This window comes from Lynx rufus, unplaced genomic scaffold (assembly GCF_022079265.1).
Source record: "Lynx rufus isolate CCGP_SWC_20201006 ecotype Redwood Valley unplaced genomic scaffold, mLynRuf1.p SCAF_4, whole genome shotgun sequence".
NCBI classification, from domain to species: domain Eukaryota; kingdom Metazoa; phylum Chordata; class Mammalia; order Carnivora; family Felidae; genus Lynx; species Lynx rufus.
In genome coordinates, this window is record NW_025814856.1 from 120115389 (window position 1) to 120132898 (window position 17510).

The 17510-nt window shown below is 37.1% G+C and overlaps 1 protein-coding gene across 2 annotated transcripts in view; it reads left to right on the forward strand.

Moving 5' to 3' along the window:
* The window catches only part of TAX1BP1 (Tax1 binding protein 1), a 98078-nt gene that overhangs the window by 15998 nt on the left and 64570 nt on the right, over window positions 1-17510 (forward strand). For both annotated transcript variants that reach the window (XM_047097094.1, XM_047097096.1), the window contains exons 3-5: window positions 7665-7767; window positions 12368-12555; window positions 15898-16056. In XM_047097094.1, the coding sequence (XP_046953050.1) occupies window positions 7665-7767; window positions 12368-12555; window positions 15898-16056 (450 nt within the window). The remainder of the gene's footprint in view (window positions 1-7664; window positions 7768-12367; window positions 12556-15897; window positions 16057-17510) is intronic.

Genomic DNA, 17510 nt, shown 5'->3' on the forward strand with positions numbered 1-17510 from the left:
GTCTTATGGAGGGACGTTTATACTGGTTGATACTTCTATTTTACAATCAACATTACTTTCTCCTCATGTATATTTAGGCATTTTTGGAGTTCTTTTTCTTTTAAAAAGGGAGGATCTTTATTCTTATAAGTGATTTTGGGAAACTACAGAATATACAAAAGAAAGAAAATGCATGCCCTTATCCATTGTACCCCCACCTTCCCCAGAAATACCTGTTGTTAAGTTTGGTGTATATTTTTCTAGCTTTTAAACATCCATAGGCTCATTTTATACTATTTTGTAGATTATTTATTTATCCATATATAACTAACAAATTTATTTTCAGTGCCTTTCTTACTCCCAACTCTTAAGTCTGTCTTCCTTTACCTCTCCCCTAAAATCAGTCCCTCTGAGTCTGTTTCTCACTTTACAAGTGCTCTTTGTATGCTGTCCTTAATGTTTGTCTTTTGTTCTGTTAAGGTTTCTCCAGAATTTATTAATATCTTAGTTTTACTAGGTAATCTTGATGTCCTTCTGATCTTTACGTTCCGTCTCAGAACTTCCTTTATTGTCCGTGCTTCTCATCCAACATATTTTTCGGAAATGTTAATTCTATTTAAAGGGAAAACATGGGCACCTGGGTGACTCGGTTAAGTGCCCATTCTTGGTTTCGGCTCAAGTCATGATCTCACGGTTTCTTGAGTTCGAGCCCTGTATCCTGCTTGGTGCTGACAGTGCAGAGCTTGCTTGGGATTCTCTCCCTCTTTCTCTGCCCCTCCCCTGCTTGCTCTGTCTCTCTCTCTCTCTCAAAATAAATAAATCAGTTTAAAAAGAATAAAGGGAAAACATTTGTGGTTTTTTTTTCCTTCCATGTTATCCTTGTTTCTTTTCCTTTTTATGCTTTTGTTTTGCTATTGCATTAGTAGAAGAATTATGCCCAGTACTTTGGTAATTCCTCAAACTAAACTATGTGCAATAACGGTTGCTTTGGTTCCTTCCTTAGTATAGATATGCCCTCTTAACTTGATTCAAGTGCAGCTCTTAGAAGCAAAGTGTTTTGACAGTCATGGGAACTTTGTTCCTTTGTTCTAAGTTGTTGTTATTGTCATTTTTCATTGTTTTAAAATTATTGTTATCAAATCTAAATGTATTTTCTTTCCATTTGCCGTTAGTAGACTAAAAGGCAAATTCCCTTGCATTTTAAGGGATTGAAATCTGTAGTCTGAGTTGTGAAATCTGAATTCCAATCATGTTTTAACCACGTGACCAGGAAAATAAAAACAAGCTGTGACTTGGATACTTTGTTGTCTGACTTTTTTAATTAGATATTTACTGTTCTTATGCACTTGTACATAATTTCCAGAGGTGTACTATGTTTTTTCCATTATGACCTGCTCTGCTGTATTTTCACGTGAGTTTAGGTGCAAGCCATACCTATCCTAAAGGAGCCTGTACTTTGTATCTTTCCAGATAGAGAGACTTTTACATTTATTTATTTATTATTAAAAAAAATTTTTAACTTTTCCTTATTTTTGAGAGACAGAGACAGAACAAGCAGGGGCAGAGCAGAGAGAAAGGGAGACACAGCATCCGAAGCAGGCTCCAGGCTCTTAGCTGTCAGCACAGAGCCCGACACGGGGCTTGAACCCACAAACCACGAGATCACGACCTGAGCTGAGGTCAGTTGCTTAACCGACTGAGCCACCCAGGCGCCCCTGCATTTATTTTTTTATGTATGCCTGACATGGCCCTTCCAGAGTGACCTAAGATCCATTGTTCAGTGTTTCTTACTCAAAAGGAGTTTAAAGCACAGTTTTATACTTTATACTCTGGGTTGCATCTTGACCGTCTCCTCAGTGGTCTCAGCAGGGGATACCTGTGACATCTCGTAGCACCGTCAACTACTTCTCTTGAGAAGAGTTGCCCAGACATAGAGGCAGTAAAGGAAAGCAAAATGTTAGATAGACTTTCTAAGTTACCAGTGTAGGCAACCAATAAGGAATAGCCTGAGCTATTGTGATTCACTTGGAGAAAACACAGCAAAGACCAAACCACTCAACATCTCTTTTGTTACACATATTTTTCTTATATGATAATGGGTCTCATTTCTCCCCTTTTGTTTTTCTTAGCTACAAACAGAGCTTTCGCTCTTTGCTGTTTCTCTTTTGTCAACTGCACTTCTTTTAAGAATTATGTAGTTACCGACTCAGTGTTGAAAGTGGTGGAATTTCAGAAGGTTTGAAAGTATTACATATCTTGCCAGGAAAGGAGTGAGTAGTGTCCTGGTGGTTAAGAGTTTAAACTTTACGTTCAAATCCTAACTCTGCTATTTCCTAGCCTTTTACTAGTTTCTTAATTTGTAAGATGATAATACTTACTACAAAACAAACATTCAGTAAGTCTCTGTTAACTGCTATTCCCAGTGCCACTTGAATCGGATACCTGTAATTGTGATGTTTACAGTTTTGTGTGTCAGTCATTCAGAAGTTAAATGGCACACTCAGTTTTTCCTTCTCTTGACTACCTGGTCCAGGTAGAGCCTGTTCACTTAGGGAGATGTCTTTCTTTCTTTCTTTTTTTTCTCTTTCCAAGAAAGATGTTGCTCTAGATAAGTGTTTCTTTCAAGATCAGTAAATGGACAGAGACAAAGAATACAAGCTTTGATTTGTACCAGGTGTATCTGTTGGGGGAAGAACTTCAGATGGGCTCTTTTTTAGGAGATGGTGAAGCATTGGGGGATCTAAAGTGAGGGGAGAGAGCATCATAAAATCAAGATCACTGTCCCTAATAGGCTCTGTGTCCTCGGGTATTAATGAATGGTAACATTTAATGAATACCAGTGTGCTCAGCTCTGTGCTGATTGCTTTATGGGAATTATTTAATACACAGCCCTTTGAGATTGTTACCATCGTCTCCATTTTAAAGAGGAGGGAACAGAATAACTTGTCTGAAGTCATATAGCTAGTAAGTGCTCTTTCTGGCAGTCTGACCTTAACTTCCTGTGGTCTTAGTCACTGTAATATACTGTGCTTGCAAAAACTACCGTTTATGGAGTGCTTACCGTGGGTCAGGCACTCTGTTGGGTGTTGCTTTTATGTTCATCATCTAATCTCATTCTTCTAACAGTTCTGAGAGAAAAAATAGCAGCCTTTAAGTGAAGTAGATCATCATGGATTACTCAAACTTCTCATCTATAGAGACCAATAGCATCTTTCAAATGTTTTCAAATGGTTTTCTTGACTGTGACATACAGAAAGAAAGAAATGTGATTTGACCTAGCAAAGACTTGTACGCAAATACACCGGAAATAAATTTTCAGGAAGTGTAATTTAGCCTTCATGCACTCATACTTCTAATTCTGTATAATTAAAAAATAAATAGGGCTGTGAACCACTAAATCGATATTACCACTTCTTACTGGATTGTGACCTACAGTTTGAAAACATTCCTTGAGAGACTAAAGATTGCTAATATTCTTCTAGTTTCAGTGTTCTGTAATCTATAATCCTAGGTTTATCAGAATTATAGAACATATGTATAATCTAACCCTGTGGATGAGGCATAATTTCTTATATTACCTGCAAATAGATATCTAGTATAGGCATAGCTTGGTTGGGTTCCAGGTCACTACAGTGAAGTAAGTCATGATTTTCTTTGGTTTCCCAGCGCATATAAAGTTATGTTTACACTGTATTGTAGTCTGTTAAGTGCGTAATAGCATTATGTCTAAAAAAAATGATGTATATCTTAACTAAAAAATACTTTATGCTAAAATGTTAACCATCATCTGAGCTTTCAGTGATTTATAATATTTTTGCTGGTTATGCCTTGATGATTCATGGCTGCTGACTGGTCAGGGTGATGGTTGCTGAAAGTTGGGGTGGCTGTGGCAATTTCTTAAAATAAGACAACAAAAGGGGCACGTGGATGGCTCAGTTGGTGGAGCATGTGACTCTTGATCTTGGGGTTGTGAGTTTGAGCCCCATACTGGGGAGTGGAGTTTGCTTAAAACAAAAAAACAAAAAAAACAGTGAAGTTGGTCACATGCATTGACTCTTCCTTTCACAGTTTTTGTGTAGCATGCAGTGAATGCTGTTTGGTAGCATTTTACCCACAGTAGGACGTTTTTCCAGAACTGGAGTCAATCCTCTCAAACCCTACTGCTGTTTTATAAACTAAGTTCCTATAATATTCTAAATCCTTTGTTGTCATTTCAACATTCTGCACCATCTCAAGAACACATTCTTTGCTCCTCCATAAGACGCAAATCCTCATCCACTCAAGTTTTATCATGAGATTGCAGCAATTCAGTCACATCTTCAGGCTTTACATCTAGTTTTCCTGTTTCCGCCACATCTGTAGTTACTGTTTTCACTGAAGTCTTGAACCCTCCAAGTCAGCTGTGAGCGTTGGAATCAGCTTCTTCAAGCTCCTGTTGATGTTTTGAGCTGTTCCCATGAATAACGTTTTAGAATCGTGAATTCTTTCTAGAAGGTTTTCCAGATCCATCAGAGGAATCGCTATGGCAGCTATAGCCTTACAGAATGTATTTCTTGAGTAATAAGACTTGAAAGTTGAAATTCCTCTTGATCCGTGGGCTGTAGAATGGATGTTGTGTTAGCAGGCATGAAAACAACATTAACCTTGTATATCTTCATCAGAGCTCTTGAGTGAACAGCTGCTTTGTGAATGAGCAGTAGGATTTTGAAAGGAATCTTTTTTTCTGAGCAGTAGGTCTCAATAGTGGGCTTAAAATTATTTAGTAAACCATGTTACGGACAGATGTGCCATCGTACAGGCTTTGCTCCATTTATAAAGCATAAGCAGAGTAGATTTAGCATAATTCTAGAAATTTTGAGACGGTAAATGAGAATTGGCTTCAACTTAAAATTACCAGCTGCATCGGCCCTTAACAAGAAAGTTGGCCTGTCCTTTGAAGCTTTGAAGCCAGGCATTGACTTTTCTCTCTAGCTCTGAGGCCCTAGATGGCTCCTTCTTTCAATATAAAGGCTGTTTCATCTACATTGAAAATCTGTTGTTTAGTGTAGCCACCTTCATTAAATATCTTAGCTATGTCTTCTGGATAACTTATTATAGCTTCTACATTAACATTTGCTGCTTTGCTTTGTGCTTTATATTATGGAGACATTTCTTTCCTTAAATCTCCTGACCCAACTTTTGCTAGTTTTTTTCTGCACTTTCCTTACTTCTCTCAGCCTTAATGGAATTGAAGATAGGATAGGGCCTTGCTCTAGATTAGACTTTGGCTTGAGATAGTGTTGTGGTGGTGTTTGATCTTCTATCCAGACCACTAAAACTTTCTCCATATGAGCAATTAGGCTGTTTGGCTTTCTTACCATTCATATGTTCACTGGAGTAGTACTTTTTTTTTTTTTTTTAACATTCATTTTTTTTTTTTTAATTTTTTTTTTTTTCAACGTTTATTTATTTTTGGGACAGAGAGAGACAGAGCATGAACGGGGGAGGGGCAGAGAGAGAGGGAGACACAGAACCGGAAGCAGGCTCCAGGCTCTGAGCCATCAGCCCAGAACCTGACGCGGGGCTCGAACTCACGGACCGCGAGATCGTGACCTGGCTGAAGTCGGACGCTTAACCGACTGTGCCACCCAGGCGCCCCTTTTAACATTCATTTTTGAGAGAGAGACAGACACAGCATGAGTGGGGGAGGGGCAGAGAGAGAGGGAGACAGAATCCAAAGCAGGCTTCAGGCTCCGAGCTGTCAGCACAGGGCCACATGGGGGCTCAAACTCAAGGAGTGGGAGATGATGACCTGAGCTGAAGTCGGATGTTCAACTGACTAAGCCACCCAGGTGCCCCTGGAGTAGTAGTTTTATGTCCTTCAAGAACTTTCCTTTGCGTTCCTTTTTTTTTTTTTTTAATGTTTTATTTTTGAGAGAGAGCAAGCATGAGCAGGGGAGGGGCAGAGAGAGAGAGAGACAGACAGACAGAGACACAGAGGGTCGAAGTGGGCTCTGTACTGATAGCAGTGAGCCCGATGCAGGGCTTGAACTCACGAACCCTCAGATCACGACTGCGTTGGACTCTCAACGCATTGAGCCACCCAGCCACTTCTCCTTTGCATTCCTAATTGGGCTGTTTGGTGCAAGACACATAGCTTTTGGCTTGTCTTGGCTTTTGACATACATCCTTGCTAAGCTGAATCACTTCTTTGATTTTAAGAGTGAGATGTGCAACTTTTCCTTTCACTTGAACACTTTAAGGCCACTGTAGGTTTATTAAATGGCCTGATTTCAGTATCGTGTCTCAGGGAATAGGGAAGTCTGAGGAGAGGGAGAGAGTAATGGGCCAGTTGGTGGAGCAGTCAGAACATACATATTCCGCGTCGGGCTCTGGGCTGATGGCTCAGAGCCTGGAGCCTGTTTCCGATTCTGTGTCTCCCTCTCTCTCTGCCCCTTCCCCGTTCATGCTCTGTCTCTCTCTGTCCCAAAAAAATAAATAAAAACCGTTGAAAAAAAAAATTTAAAGAAAAAAAAAAGGGGCGCCTGGGTGGCGCAGTCGGTTAAGCGTCCGACTTCAGCCAGGTCACGATCTCGCGGTCCGTGAGTTCGAGCCCTGCGTCGGGCTCTGGGCTGATGGCTTGGAGCCTGGAGCCTGTTTCCGATTCTGTGTCTCCCTCTCTCTCTGCCCCTTCCCCGTTCATGCTCTGTCTCTCTCTGTCCCCAAAAAATAAATAAAAACCGTTGAAAAAAAAAATTTAAAAAAAAAAAAAAAAGAACATACATATTAAGTTCATTATTTTATATGGGTGTGGTTCATGACACTCCAAAATAATTATAACATTGAAGACCACTGCTTACAGATCACCATAATAAATACAATAGTAATGAAAAAGTTTGAAATATTGTGAGAATTACCAAAAATGTGATAGTTATGAAGCGGCAAATGCTGTTGGAAAGATGGTGCTGATAGACTTGTTTGATTCAGTTATCCCAAACGTTCACTTTGTAAAAACAACAGCTACAACAAAAAAACCCAAATGTAGTATTTGTGAAGCACAGTAGAATGAATTATGTGTGTACTTGTTTTAAACATCTCTAATACTCAGTATTTAACACTGTACAGTTTGTCTAGAAAATATAGACTGATATATGTAACATAGACATTTTGTAAGTTGAAGATGTTTTAGATATAGGTGGGACATAGGTTTTCTATATGTGTATATTAATGTCTGGGCAATACATGCCTTTTTACAAAATTTACCAATTGGCTGCAGGTAAGACTTGATATGAGAGATTAGTGAAGTTTTAGTTACCATGTTAATGGGGAGAAGGAAATCTAAACACACTGAAATTTGAGATCTAAAATAGTAAGTTTTAAAAACTTAACGTATAGTGAAGTTATAAAGAGAAATATGAGTTGTTATATTTGATCATGTGCATACTAAGATTTTCCTTGAGAAACTGGGTATCAAATTGTATTTTTAATACATAATAGAAACTGGACTGTTCCATTTATATAGATCTTTATAACACTGTTATAGCTTAATAAAAATCATAAAAATTTGACAGGCTTGTTAAAATACCCAATAATTTGTAAACACAGCAACCCATGTTTTAATTTTAGGATGCAGTAAAAGACAATATGCTATATCACTCTAGTATTAAACTACTTATAATCTCTGTGTTCTTATTATTTTCCTTTAGGTTGGATGGAGTACTGCTCGTGATTATTACACATTTTTATGGTCTCCTATGCCTGAACATTACATAGAAGGATCAACAGTTAATTGTGTATTAGCATTTCAAGGTAAGAACCGAAAACTGCAGAACTTGATGAAATTAAATGTTTTAATTTAATTTTTATGCCATTAAAAATGTTGTTCTCCATTGTAATGGTCTACTTAGGCATGTCCAACATACCAAAGTTGAATTAATTAGTGTCTTTGTTTAGCAAAAGTCATAAGAATATAAATATGAGTGTAGGATACATATTTTATCTAGGCATTTAAAAGGATTTTTATTTTTGCTTGGGGTACCTGCGTGGCTCAATCGGTTAAGTGTCAGACTTCGGCTCAGGTCTTGATCTTGTAGTTTGTACTGCACATTGGGCTCGCTGCTGTCAGTGCAGAGCCTGCTTCGGATCCTGTGTGCCCCTCTCTCTGCTGCTCCTGCTTGTGCTCTCTCAAATATAAACATTTTTTTTTAAAGTTTTTTTGCTTATTTTTCATTGAAGAGTGAGTTTCTTTCCAGAGCCCAATGTGGGGCTCGATCTCACAAACTGAGATCATGACCTGAGCCGAAAACAAGAGTTGAATGCTCAATGTTCAGTCATTTTTAATGTGATTAATTTTCTTCAGTTAACTTAATGAATTTGTTACAGTGACTAATGATTTCACTGGTGGTTTACCATGAAGTTAAAAAGCAGTAAATAAAGAGAAAAGTATCCAGTTAGTTAAGAGCATTTTCATGGGAGCTAAGCATAAATGCAGTTGTTTTCCAAGCTTTTAAAAATTCACCAGGTGAAATATTACTTTGAAATTCAGAAATAAAAGCTTCTGCCTGCCTAAAACTCATTTGTTATATAAAGTCAAGATAGTCATGAAAAACTTAGTCATAGAGTATTAGAGCTAGAAGAAATTTTAAGCACAATCCAAAATGACCTTGCTCATTTTGTGAATGAGTCATGAGAATCTTGAAATGCAAAACTCAAAACAACTAACACAAATATATAAATGTAATTCTTTGCCCAAATGAACTCTTGTTGTAATTCAACTGATTGCTTTCCTATTTTCTTTTCAATGTTATTAACCTAATGAGAGATTTTTCTAGATAGCTTTAAATTGCAGCTCTGAATAACTACATCTGGTATCTCAAACAACATTTGAACCATTTCTTAGTGGATTACTTTTGTGTGATTTATCAGACCTTGAGTATCTAGTTTGTAGAATTTTTAAGTTTATTTATTTTGAGAGAGACAGACACAGGTGGGTGGTGGAGAGGGAGAGAAAACTTTGAACAGGTCCATGCCTTTTTTTTTTATGTTTATTTTGAGAGAGAGAGAGACCGCATGTGCACGCACATGTGCACAAGTGGGGGAAGGGGCAGAGACAGGGAGAGAGAGAATTCCAAGCAGGCTCCATGTTGTCAGCAGAGAGCCTGATGTGGGGCTTGATCATTCAAACCATGAGATCATGACCTGAGCCAAAACCGAGAGTCGGATGCCTAACCGACTGAGCCATCTAGGTGCCTCTAGTTGATAGAATTTCTAATGTCACGATACTAGAGCCGATTAGTCAGACTATATATATATTTTTTCTGTTTAAACTTTTTAGGTAAGTCTCTTGGCCATTTGCAAAGTTACTCAGCCATGGCTTAATAAATTTGGTTGTATATACTAGGAGGGTGGGGTTTTTAAAAGCTTTTAAAAATATATTGCTAGAGCTACCCTTATTTTTAAACTATATATTTTGAAATAATTTTGGATGTAAAGTTGCACAAATAGTACACAGGAGTTCTGTATACCCATTGTCCAGCTTCCGTTAATGTTAACATCTTACATAGTACATTTATTTAAAAAATTAGGAATTTAACATTGGTGCACTGCTAGTGACTAAAGTATAAATCTTATTTAAATTTTATTGTTTCCAGTAGTGTTCTTTTTTCTGTTCCTGGATCTGATCCAAAATTCCACATTACATTTAATTGTCCTATCTTATCTCCTCCAATCTGTGACAGTTCCTCATTCTGTCCTCTTTCATGACTTTTACAATCTTATTTTTTATTTTATTAAAACATTTTTTTTTAAGAAAAAAATTTTTTTTAAATGTTTATTTATTTTTGAGACAGAGAGAGACAGAGCATGAATGGGGGAGGGTCAGAGAGAGGGAGACACAAAATCTGAAACAGGCTCCAGGCTCTGAGCTGTCAGCACAGAGCCCGATGCGGGGCTTGAACTCACGGACGGCGAGATCACGACCTGAGCCGAAGTCGGACGCTTAACCGACTGAGCCACCCAGGTGCCCCACATTTTTTAAGTTTTTTAAAATTTATTTTGAGATAGTGTGCACAAGTGGGGGAGGGGAGAGAGAGAATCCCAAGTAAGCTCCGCACTGTCAGTGCAGAGCCTAATGTGGAGCTGGAATTCATGAACCGTGAGATCCTGACCTGAGCTAAAAATCAAGAGTAGGACACTGAACTGACTGAGCCACCCAGGCACTTCTGTGTGGTAGTGTTTTTTCATGATTAGATTAAGGGTATACATTTTTAGGAAGAATATCGTACAAGTGCTGTTTTATAGTCACTCTTAAGTGCGTTGTATCAGGGAGTACTTGATGTTCCTCTCTCATTCCTGGTGATGTTAATCTTTTTTTTAATTTAAAAAAAGAATTTTTTTTAAAAACGTTTATTCATTTTAGAGAGAGAGAGGGAGACTCAGAATCTGAAGCAGGCTCCAGGCTCTGAGCTGTCAGCGCACAGCCTGATGCGGGGCTCAAACTCACGAGCCTTGAGATCATGAGCTGAAGTTGGATGATTAACTGACTGAGCCACCCAGGTGGCCCTGGTGTTGTTAATCTTGATCACTTGGTATCTGCTGGGTTTCTCTACTGTAAAGTTAGTATTTTTCCTTTTTTTTTTCAACGTTTATTTATTTTTGGGACAGAGAGAGACAGAGCATGAGCGGGGAAGGGGCAGAGAGAGAGGGAGACACAGAATCGGAAACAGGCTCCAGGCTCTGAGCCATCAGCCCAGAGCCCGACGCGGGGCTCGAACTCACAGACTGCGAGATCGTGACCTGGCTGAAGTCGGACGCTTAACCGACTGCGCCACCCAGGCGCCCCAGTATTTTTCCTTTTGTAATTAATGAATACTATGGGGGAGTTAGTTTGAGACTAAGGAAATACCTTGTTTTTCCTCAAATTTTCACCCTCTAATTTTAGTATCAGTAAGATCTTGCCTATAACAATTAAAAAAAATTTTTTTTTCATGTGTGTTTATGTTTTTGAGAGAGAGAGAGTGAGAGTGAGTGTGTTCAAGCAGGGGAGGGGCAGAGAGAGAATTTTCAAGCAGACTCTGTGCTGTCAGCTGAGACAGCTGGATGCAGGGCTCGAACCCACAAACCGTGAGACCATGACATGAGCTGGAACCAAGAGTCTGGCACTTAACCAACTGAGCCACCCAGGAGTCCCTAGCTTGCAACAATTTTTATTGTGTTTCACTAATGGTGCTTTTCTATGCTCATTCCTTGGACGTTTACTAGTTGGAATTACTATGTTGAGTAGTTGTCTCTTTCCCCATAAGCTCATAGGTATTTATTTTTTTCTATGGAATAAAATCTAATACTATCCTTTTTTGTTGTGCAAATTATTCTAGCTTTCTTTGGCCATTGGGAGCTCCATCAGGTGGGCTCCTGTGTTTTTTGACATTCCCTCCACCCCCTGCCACTTTGAATTCTTTTTTGGGAACTTCTTTCTTGCAAGCACCACAAGTTGTCCCAGGCTTTTCTTGTATTTTCTCTGATCCTCTCTCTTTTTGCTTAGGAAGAAAGTTAAATATTTTTTTAAAGAAGGAAATCAAGTGAAGTAGATATAATAATGAGGTTGAAAATTTCAAGTTATGAAAGACTAGATGTAGTGATTACAAATTTCTGGGTAGTTATGAATATTCAAGATAAGGTGAATGTATTTGATCTTTGTGTAGTCATTTCACCACCACTGAATGCTTCCTTCTTAAAAAGTCATTGTGGGGGATGCTAGAATTTTTATATATATTATATATTTGCCCTCAGTATTTCTGAGTTCTTGATAGGATATAAAGCAAGGTAATTGAAAGTACTATGGAGTGTGGTAGGTATGTATGTATGTATTTTAACTGTGGAGCTTTGGAGAAGAAGAGGTGAAGTTTAATTTTGAGCAGGGATAATCCAGCAAATCTTAAAAGGGGGTAACAGTTGAGACGAAGGAAGAAGGAACAAATATCAAACATATTCATCAGATAATGGGCTAGATGGTGTAAATATGTTATAGATTGTAATTCTGAGGTAGATGGCTTCATAGCTGTTTTACAGATAAGAAACTGGGACTCAGGGAGGTTGAGTTACAATGGCTAGTAGTACAGCTGAATAGAGCTGTGTGATTCCAAAGGTTATTTTTTATTCTGCAAAAGTGGACTTCATCTTCCTTTCTTTTATACAATTCATGTACAGCACATTCCTTCCGTTCAGTATCTTTCTTTTCATGGAATGAATGTCAAATTTGAGGGAAGATTTCTTTATGTGATATATTCCCACCCGCAACCTAAACAGGGTCAGGAATGAGCAGAGATGGCAAGGTGTGTTAAATGGGGGGGGAAAAAACCCATTAATTTCATAATAGGAAAGTTAATCAATTTTTTTATTAATTTTCTTTTAGGATATTACCTTCCAAATGATGATGGAGAATTTTATCAGTTCTGTTATGTTACCCATAAGGGTGAAATTCGTGGAGCAAGTACACCTTTCCAGTTTCGGGCTTCTTCTCCAGTTGAAGAGTTACTTACTATGGAAGATGAAGGAAATTCTGACATGTTGGTGGTGACCACAAAAGCTGGTCTTCTTGAGGTTAGTACCAACAGTGAGATAGTGATTTATAGATAATTTAAGAACAGGGCTCATGTTGGCATTTAAAGAATTTAAAAGAATAACCTGAAAATCAAATGGTTATTAACTAAAATAATAAACTTAGAGTGTTGTTTTTGGAATACTTTAAAAATCTTCCTGTCAGCTATTGATTTCACTATGGAAGGGTGAATCAGGGAATATCCCTGTCTCTTAGTTTAGGTTGAGCATTTTTAGAATGATTTCCGTGTTCATTTTATCAAGTAAGTAGCCTGGATTAACCATAATTTAAAGAGAGAAGGTGAAAGCCTTCTTACATTCTTTTAATTGACTATTTGGGAGTCATCGCATTGGCTCTAATAGAAATTTACTGTGCAGATGGTCTAATGTCTTACGTCTTAAATTTTAGTAATTATTGAAGGAGAAAATAGAACAACATTCTTATTTTAAGATATTTTTCAGTATCTTTAAAATCTAAGAAACTAGAATGTTACATTTGAATTTCTGAAAAACGGCTTATTTAGTTGGTTCGCTATGTATTTTTGGTTAATTTACATTCATGTTTAATCCGGCAGGTCATTGCTTTTTCTTTATAGTCAGGTGGATTTTTAAAGTTTGTTTATTTTGAGAGAGAGAGAAAGACCACATGAGGGAGGGGGAAGAAAGAGAATCTGAAGCAGGCTCTGAACTATCAGCGCAGAGTCTGACATGGGGCTCGAACCCACAAATTGTGAGATCATGAGCTGAACTGAAACCAAGAGTCAGATGCTTAACCAACTGAGCCACCCAAGTGCCCCAGATGGATATTTTTTTATATGTAAATATTTTATGCCTTTGATTTTATTTTATTGATTTTATATCCTTATCTTCAAAAATTGAGGCTAGAGAAAAAACACAACAGGTCATAGATACAGTACTTTCATTAGATAGTCAAACTGAAGGAACCATTTTTTATTGTGAATTCTTCATATCTTCCCTTTCCCTTCCAGAAATTCCTTTCTTATCTTAAATAAAGAAATGTAACTTTTATAGGGTGACTGAAACATTTTGTGGTGACAGCCGCCTGATGATCAAGGTTTTTAGCCTGGTATTTGAATGCTAGTCAAAGATGCTGAAACAAGCCCAGCTCTTAAAAAGAATGCAGTTAGTGTTTATATTGCAGCTTTTTGAATACTTGTTAGACCACCCTGATTTCAGGATGTCCAGCAGAAAAACAGACATTCAGGCATCGGTGTCTCTCTTATGTTCCTTCTCTAAGTTAATTGGGATGTCGCACAACTTATTCCACTTTTTCCTACTCATAAGGGGTACTTGATAAAGAAAATTGAAATTTCTGCCTCTTAAATGCTGAGATAAAATATTTTTATATCTGACCCAATTTTTTTGATAAATATTTTAAATTTCCACATTCATCAAAATCTTTAATGGTTTTATCTAAAACTACACAAAAATAGTACAAATATATGAGATATTATTTGTGGCACTGTTGACATTGAAGGATTATGTCTTGTGTTAATTTAACAGGTGAACCTTGATTGAAGTTTCGATTTTTTAAAAAATAGGTCATAGTTATATATCTTCCATTATTCCCCAAATATCTATCTATTGGATGTTATAAAATTATTAATTTTCTTATTTATGATAGTGGTAGTTGAAAAGGAGACTGTCTTTAGGAGATGCTTGCTCTGAGTACTTAGGGGTGAAATGTCTGCAATTTCAAATGGTTGTAACAAAAAACAAAAACATAAGCAAGTGATAAAGGGAGATGGAGTTAAACATGGTGAAATATTAATAATCAGTGAATTTAGGTGATGGGTGTCAGTTATAAAATTTTCACTATTTTGTGTGCTTGGAAGATTTCAGATACAAAATTGGAGGCAGGAATTAGACTTGTATACATTTTTATCTAATTTGAATTCCTTTTTAAAATTTCTATGTAACATTCAGTAAACTTTTCAAAAAGTATATGCCAGTTAAGTGTATCACTGGGAAAATTGGTTCTTTCATAATGTTTCTGTTGCACCATGTCAAGATACGTTTTCACTTTTAAGCTGCCAGAAAATTTAGAGCCAAGAATTGGTTTTCAGAATATAAGGTATAAAGGAAGTTTAGTGAATAAATAAACTTTTCTTTTTTGAGGGCATTTGATTGCTGTTATTTTCATTTGGTCTGATGGAAGAGGTAGAAGGGTCATTCTAAAAATTTGCTGCTCTTCCAACTTTCACAAGACCCATTTTAGAGTTTAATCAGTTTGATTCCATGACCCCGGAGAAACAATTTAGTGTACCAGGAGAAAACTTTATTTTCGCTAAATGTATGATGCCTCCTTTGCAAAATTTTCCCTCTGAGTCTTCATTATTCCCATTTGAATCAAGGACTGTTTGTTGTAAGAGAAAAGTTAACTATTTTATTTACTACTATTTTAGGTCCTTTAATTAGTAATTTTAGAATATTGGAGGTTTTGCTGAATTGAGTTACTGTTAGTGTGCCCCCCAAAATCAATTATGTAATTTATTGTTACAATCTGCATTTTTGTCCTAAAATTTGCAGTTTTTTTAAGTTTGTTTTAATTTAGCTAAATAGAGCAGCTGTTACTCCTTAGTACCAAAAGTTTTAAGAGTAATGCCATAGGTGATGGTCTTCTATAACACACAAGGGAGTTCTTAGTACATTCAAAGATCTCTCCTAGCTTTACATTTAAGAAGAGTTATGAAATAGATATGTGATTTCACTCATGTAGAATTTGAGAAACTCAACAGATGAACATAGAGGAAGGGAAGGAAAAATAAGATAAAAACAGAGGGAGGTAAACCATAAAGAGACACTTAAATACAGAGAACAAACTGAGGGTTGCTGGTTAGGGGGGTGGGTGGGTTAAATGGTTGATGGGCATTAAGGAGGGCACCTTTTGGGGGATGAGCACTGTGTGTCATATATAAGAGATGAGTCACTGGGTTCTACTAAAGCTAAGACTGTACTGTATGTTAACTAACTTGAATTTAAATAAAAAGTGGTATACATTTTCTTCTTGATAAATACTCAGGAAAAACCCAGAATTAAGTCACTTAGAAAACTTAATATGCCCTATTTTTGGTACTAATTTGAAAATTGATTAGCAGGCAACTTCATAATAAAGTTTATTGATTTTATACCTTTTAATGTTTCCTTTTTTGCCCAAAGAAGGTTTAAATTTGATTTATGAGTTTTTATTTACATGTATGATTCATGAAGTAAATCATCTGTAAAAGTTCTTTTTGTGCATTTCTTTACTATTTTTTTGAGATGGAAAACAACTAATCACATTTTAGGATTATAAAAAATCAATGTGAGTTTTTTGTTTTATAGTTGAAAATTGAGAAAACCATGAAAGAAAAAGAAGAACTATTAAAGTTAATTGCTGTCCTGGAAAAAGATACAACACAACTTCGAGAACAAGTTGGAAGAATGGAAAGAGAGCTTAACCATGAGAAAGAGAGATGTGACCAGCTGCAAGCAGAGCATAAGGTTAGTTGTGTTTTATGTCACTGTTTGGAGTTGATAGTATATTGCTTGAAACTCCACTTTTTCAAGAACTTAAACCAGTTAAAGTGTTTAAAAAAAAAAAAACAGCATTTAGATACATACTTAGAGGAGAATAGGTCTGTTCCTGTCAGTTTTCTTCCACAGCTTCTTTTATGTTATAAATGTTTAGAATACTTTTAGCTTTTTTTGGTACCAGGCTTGATGAGGTGGTTCCTGAGAACTGTTTTTTTGTTTTGTAAGTTTATTCATTTATTATTTCTGAGAGAGCACACAAGCAGGGAAGGGACAGAGAGAGAGAAGGAGACACAGAATCTGAAGCAGGCTCCGGGATTTGAGCTGTCAGCACAGAGTGCCCATGTGGGGCTCAGACTCATGAACTTGAGATCATGACCTGAGCTGCAGTTGGTTACCGACTGAGCGACCCAGGCACCCCACTGTGTTTTTTGTTTTGTTTTTTAATGTTTGTTTATTTTGACAGAGAAAGAGAGCATGTGAGTAGGGAGAGGGGGAGAGAGAATCCCCAGGCTCAGTGTAGAGCTTGACGTGGGGTTCAGTCCCACCTGCACGAAGTTGCAACCTGAACTGAGATCAAGAGTTGGATGCTTAACCAACTGAGCCACCCAGGTGCCCCAACTGACAACTGTTTCTATATGATTTATATCTAATTGTAAAATAATTGATCAGTATTTGGGGGGGGGCGGTTGGAAATATAATTAGGAGTGATAAATGCTGATTAAGGGGAGAATAGAACAAAATAGTTAAAGTTACTTTTCCAAAAAGTGGAATTCAATGAAATGTAGTATTAGGCAAAATTTTGAAATCTTTGATGTGAGCAATGCTATAAATTATCCTAAAAAAAAAAACCACATAATTAAAATTGGCACAATTTCTTGAGGTAAGAAAAAGAAGTATAAGTATAAAACAGTGTAGTTTCATTAGAGATGCAAATGGATTTAATTTAGGGTGGCTCAGTTGTGCTCAGCTGAGCATCTGACTCTTGATTTCAGCTCAGGTCACGATCTCAAGGTTCGTGAGTTTGAGCCTCACATCGGGCTCTGTGCTGACAGTGTGGATCCTGCTTGGAATTCTCTCTCTCCCCTCTCTGCTCACTCTTTGTCTTTCTGTCTCTCAAAATAAACATTAAAAAAAAATGATATAACTTAATAGTTGAAAATAAAAAGCAATCACCTGGTCATTGACCTGTTATTTTCATAAGAAAAGTAATTGGTTAGTTTTCCAAACACAGATTGCGATGATACATATCACAGTCTCACAACTAGTTGGATATTCTTATGTCTTTTGACATGATTGACCCTAAAGATGGGATGTGTTCCATTCTCTTGTCCAACAAGGCCTAGAGCAGTTAATTATTACTTGAACCAACAGTACAATGATTTTCAATAATTTTTATACTCCAGTAGAGTAGTTGTAAATTG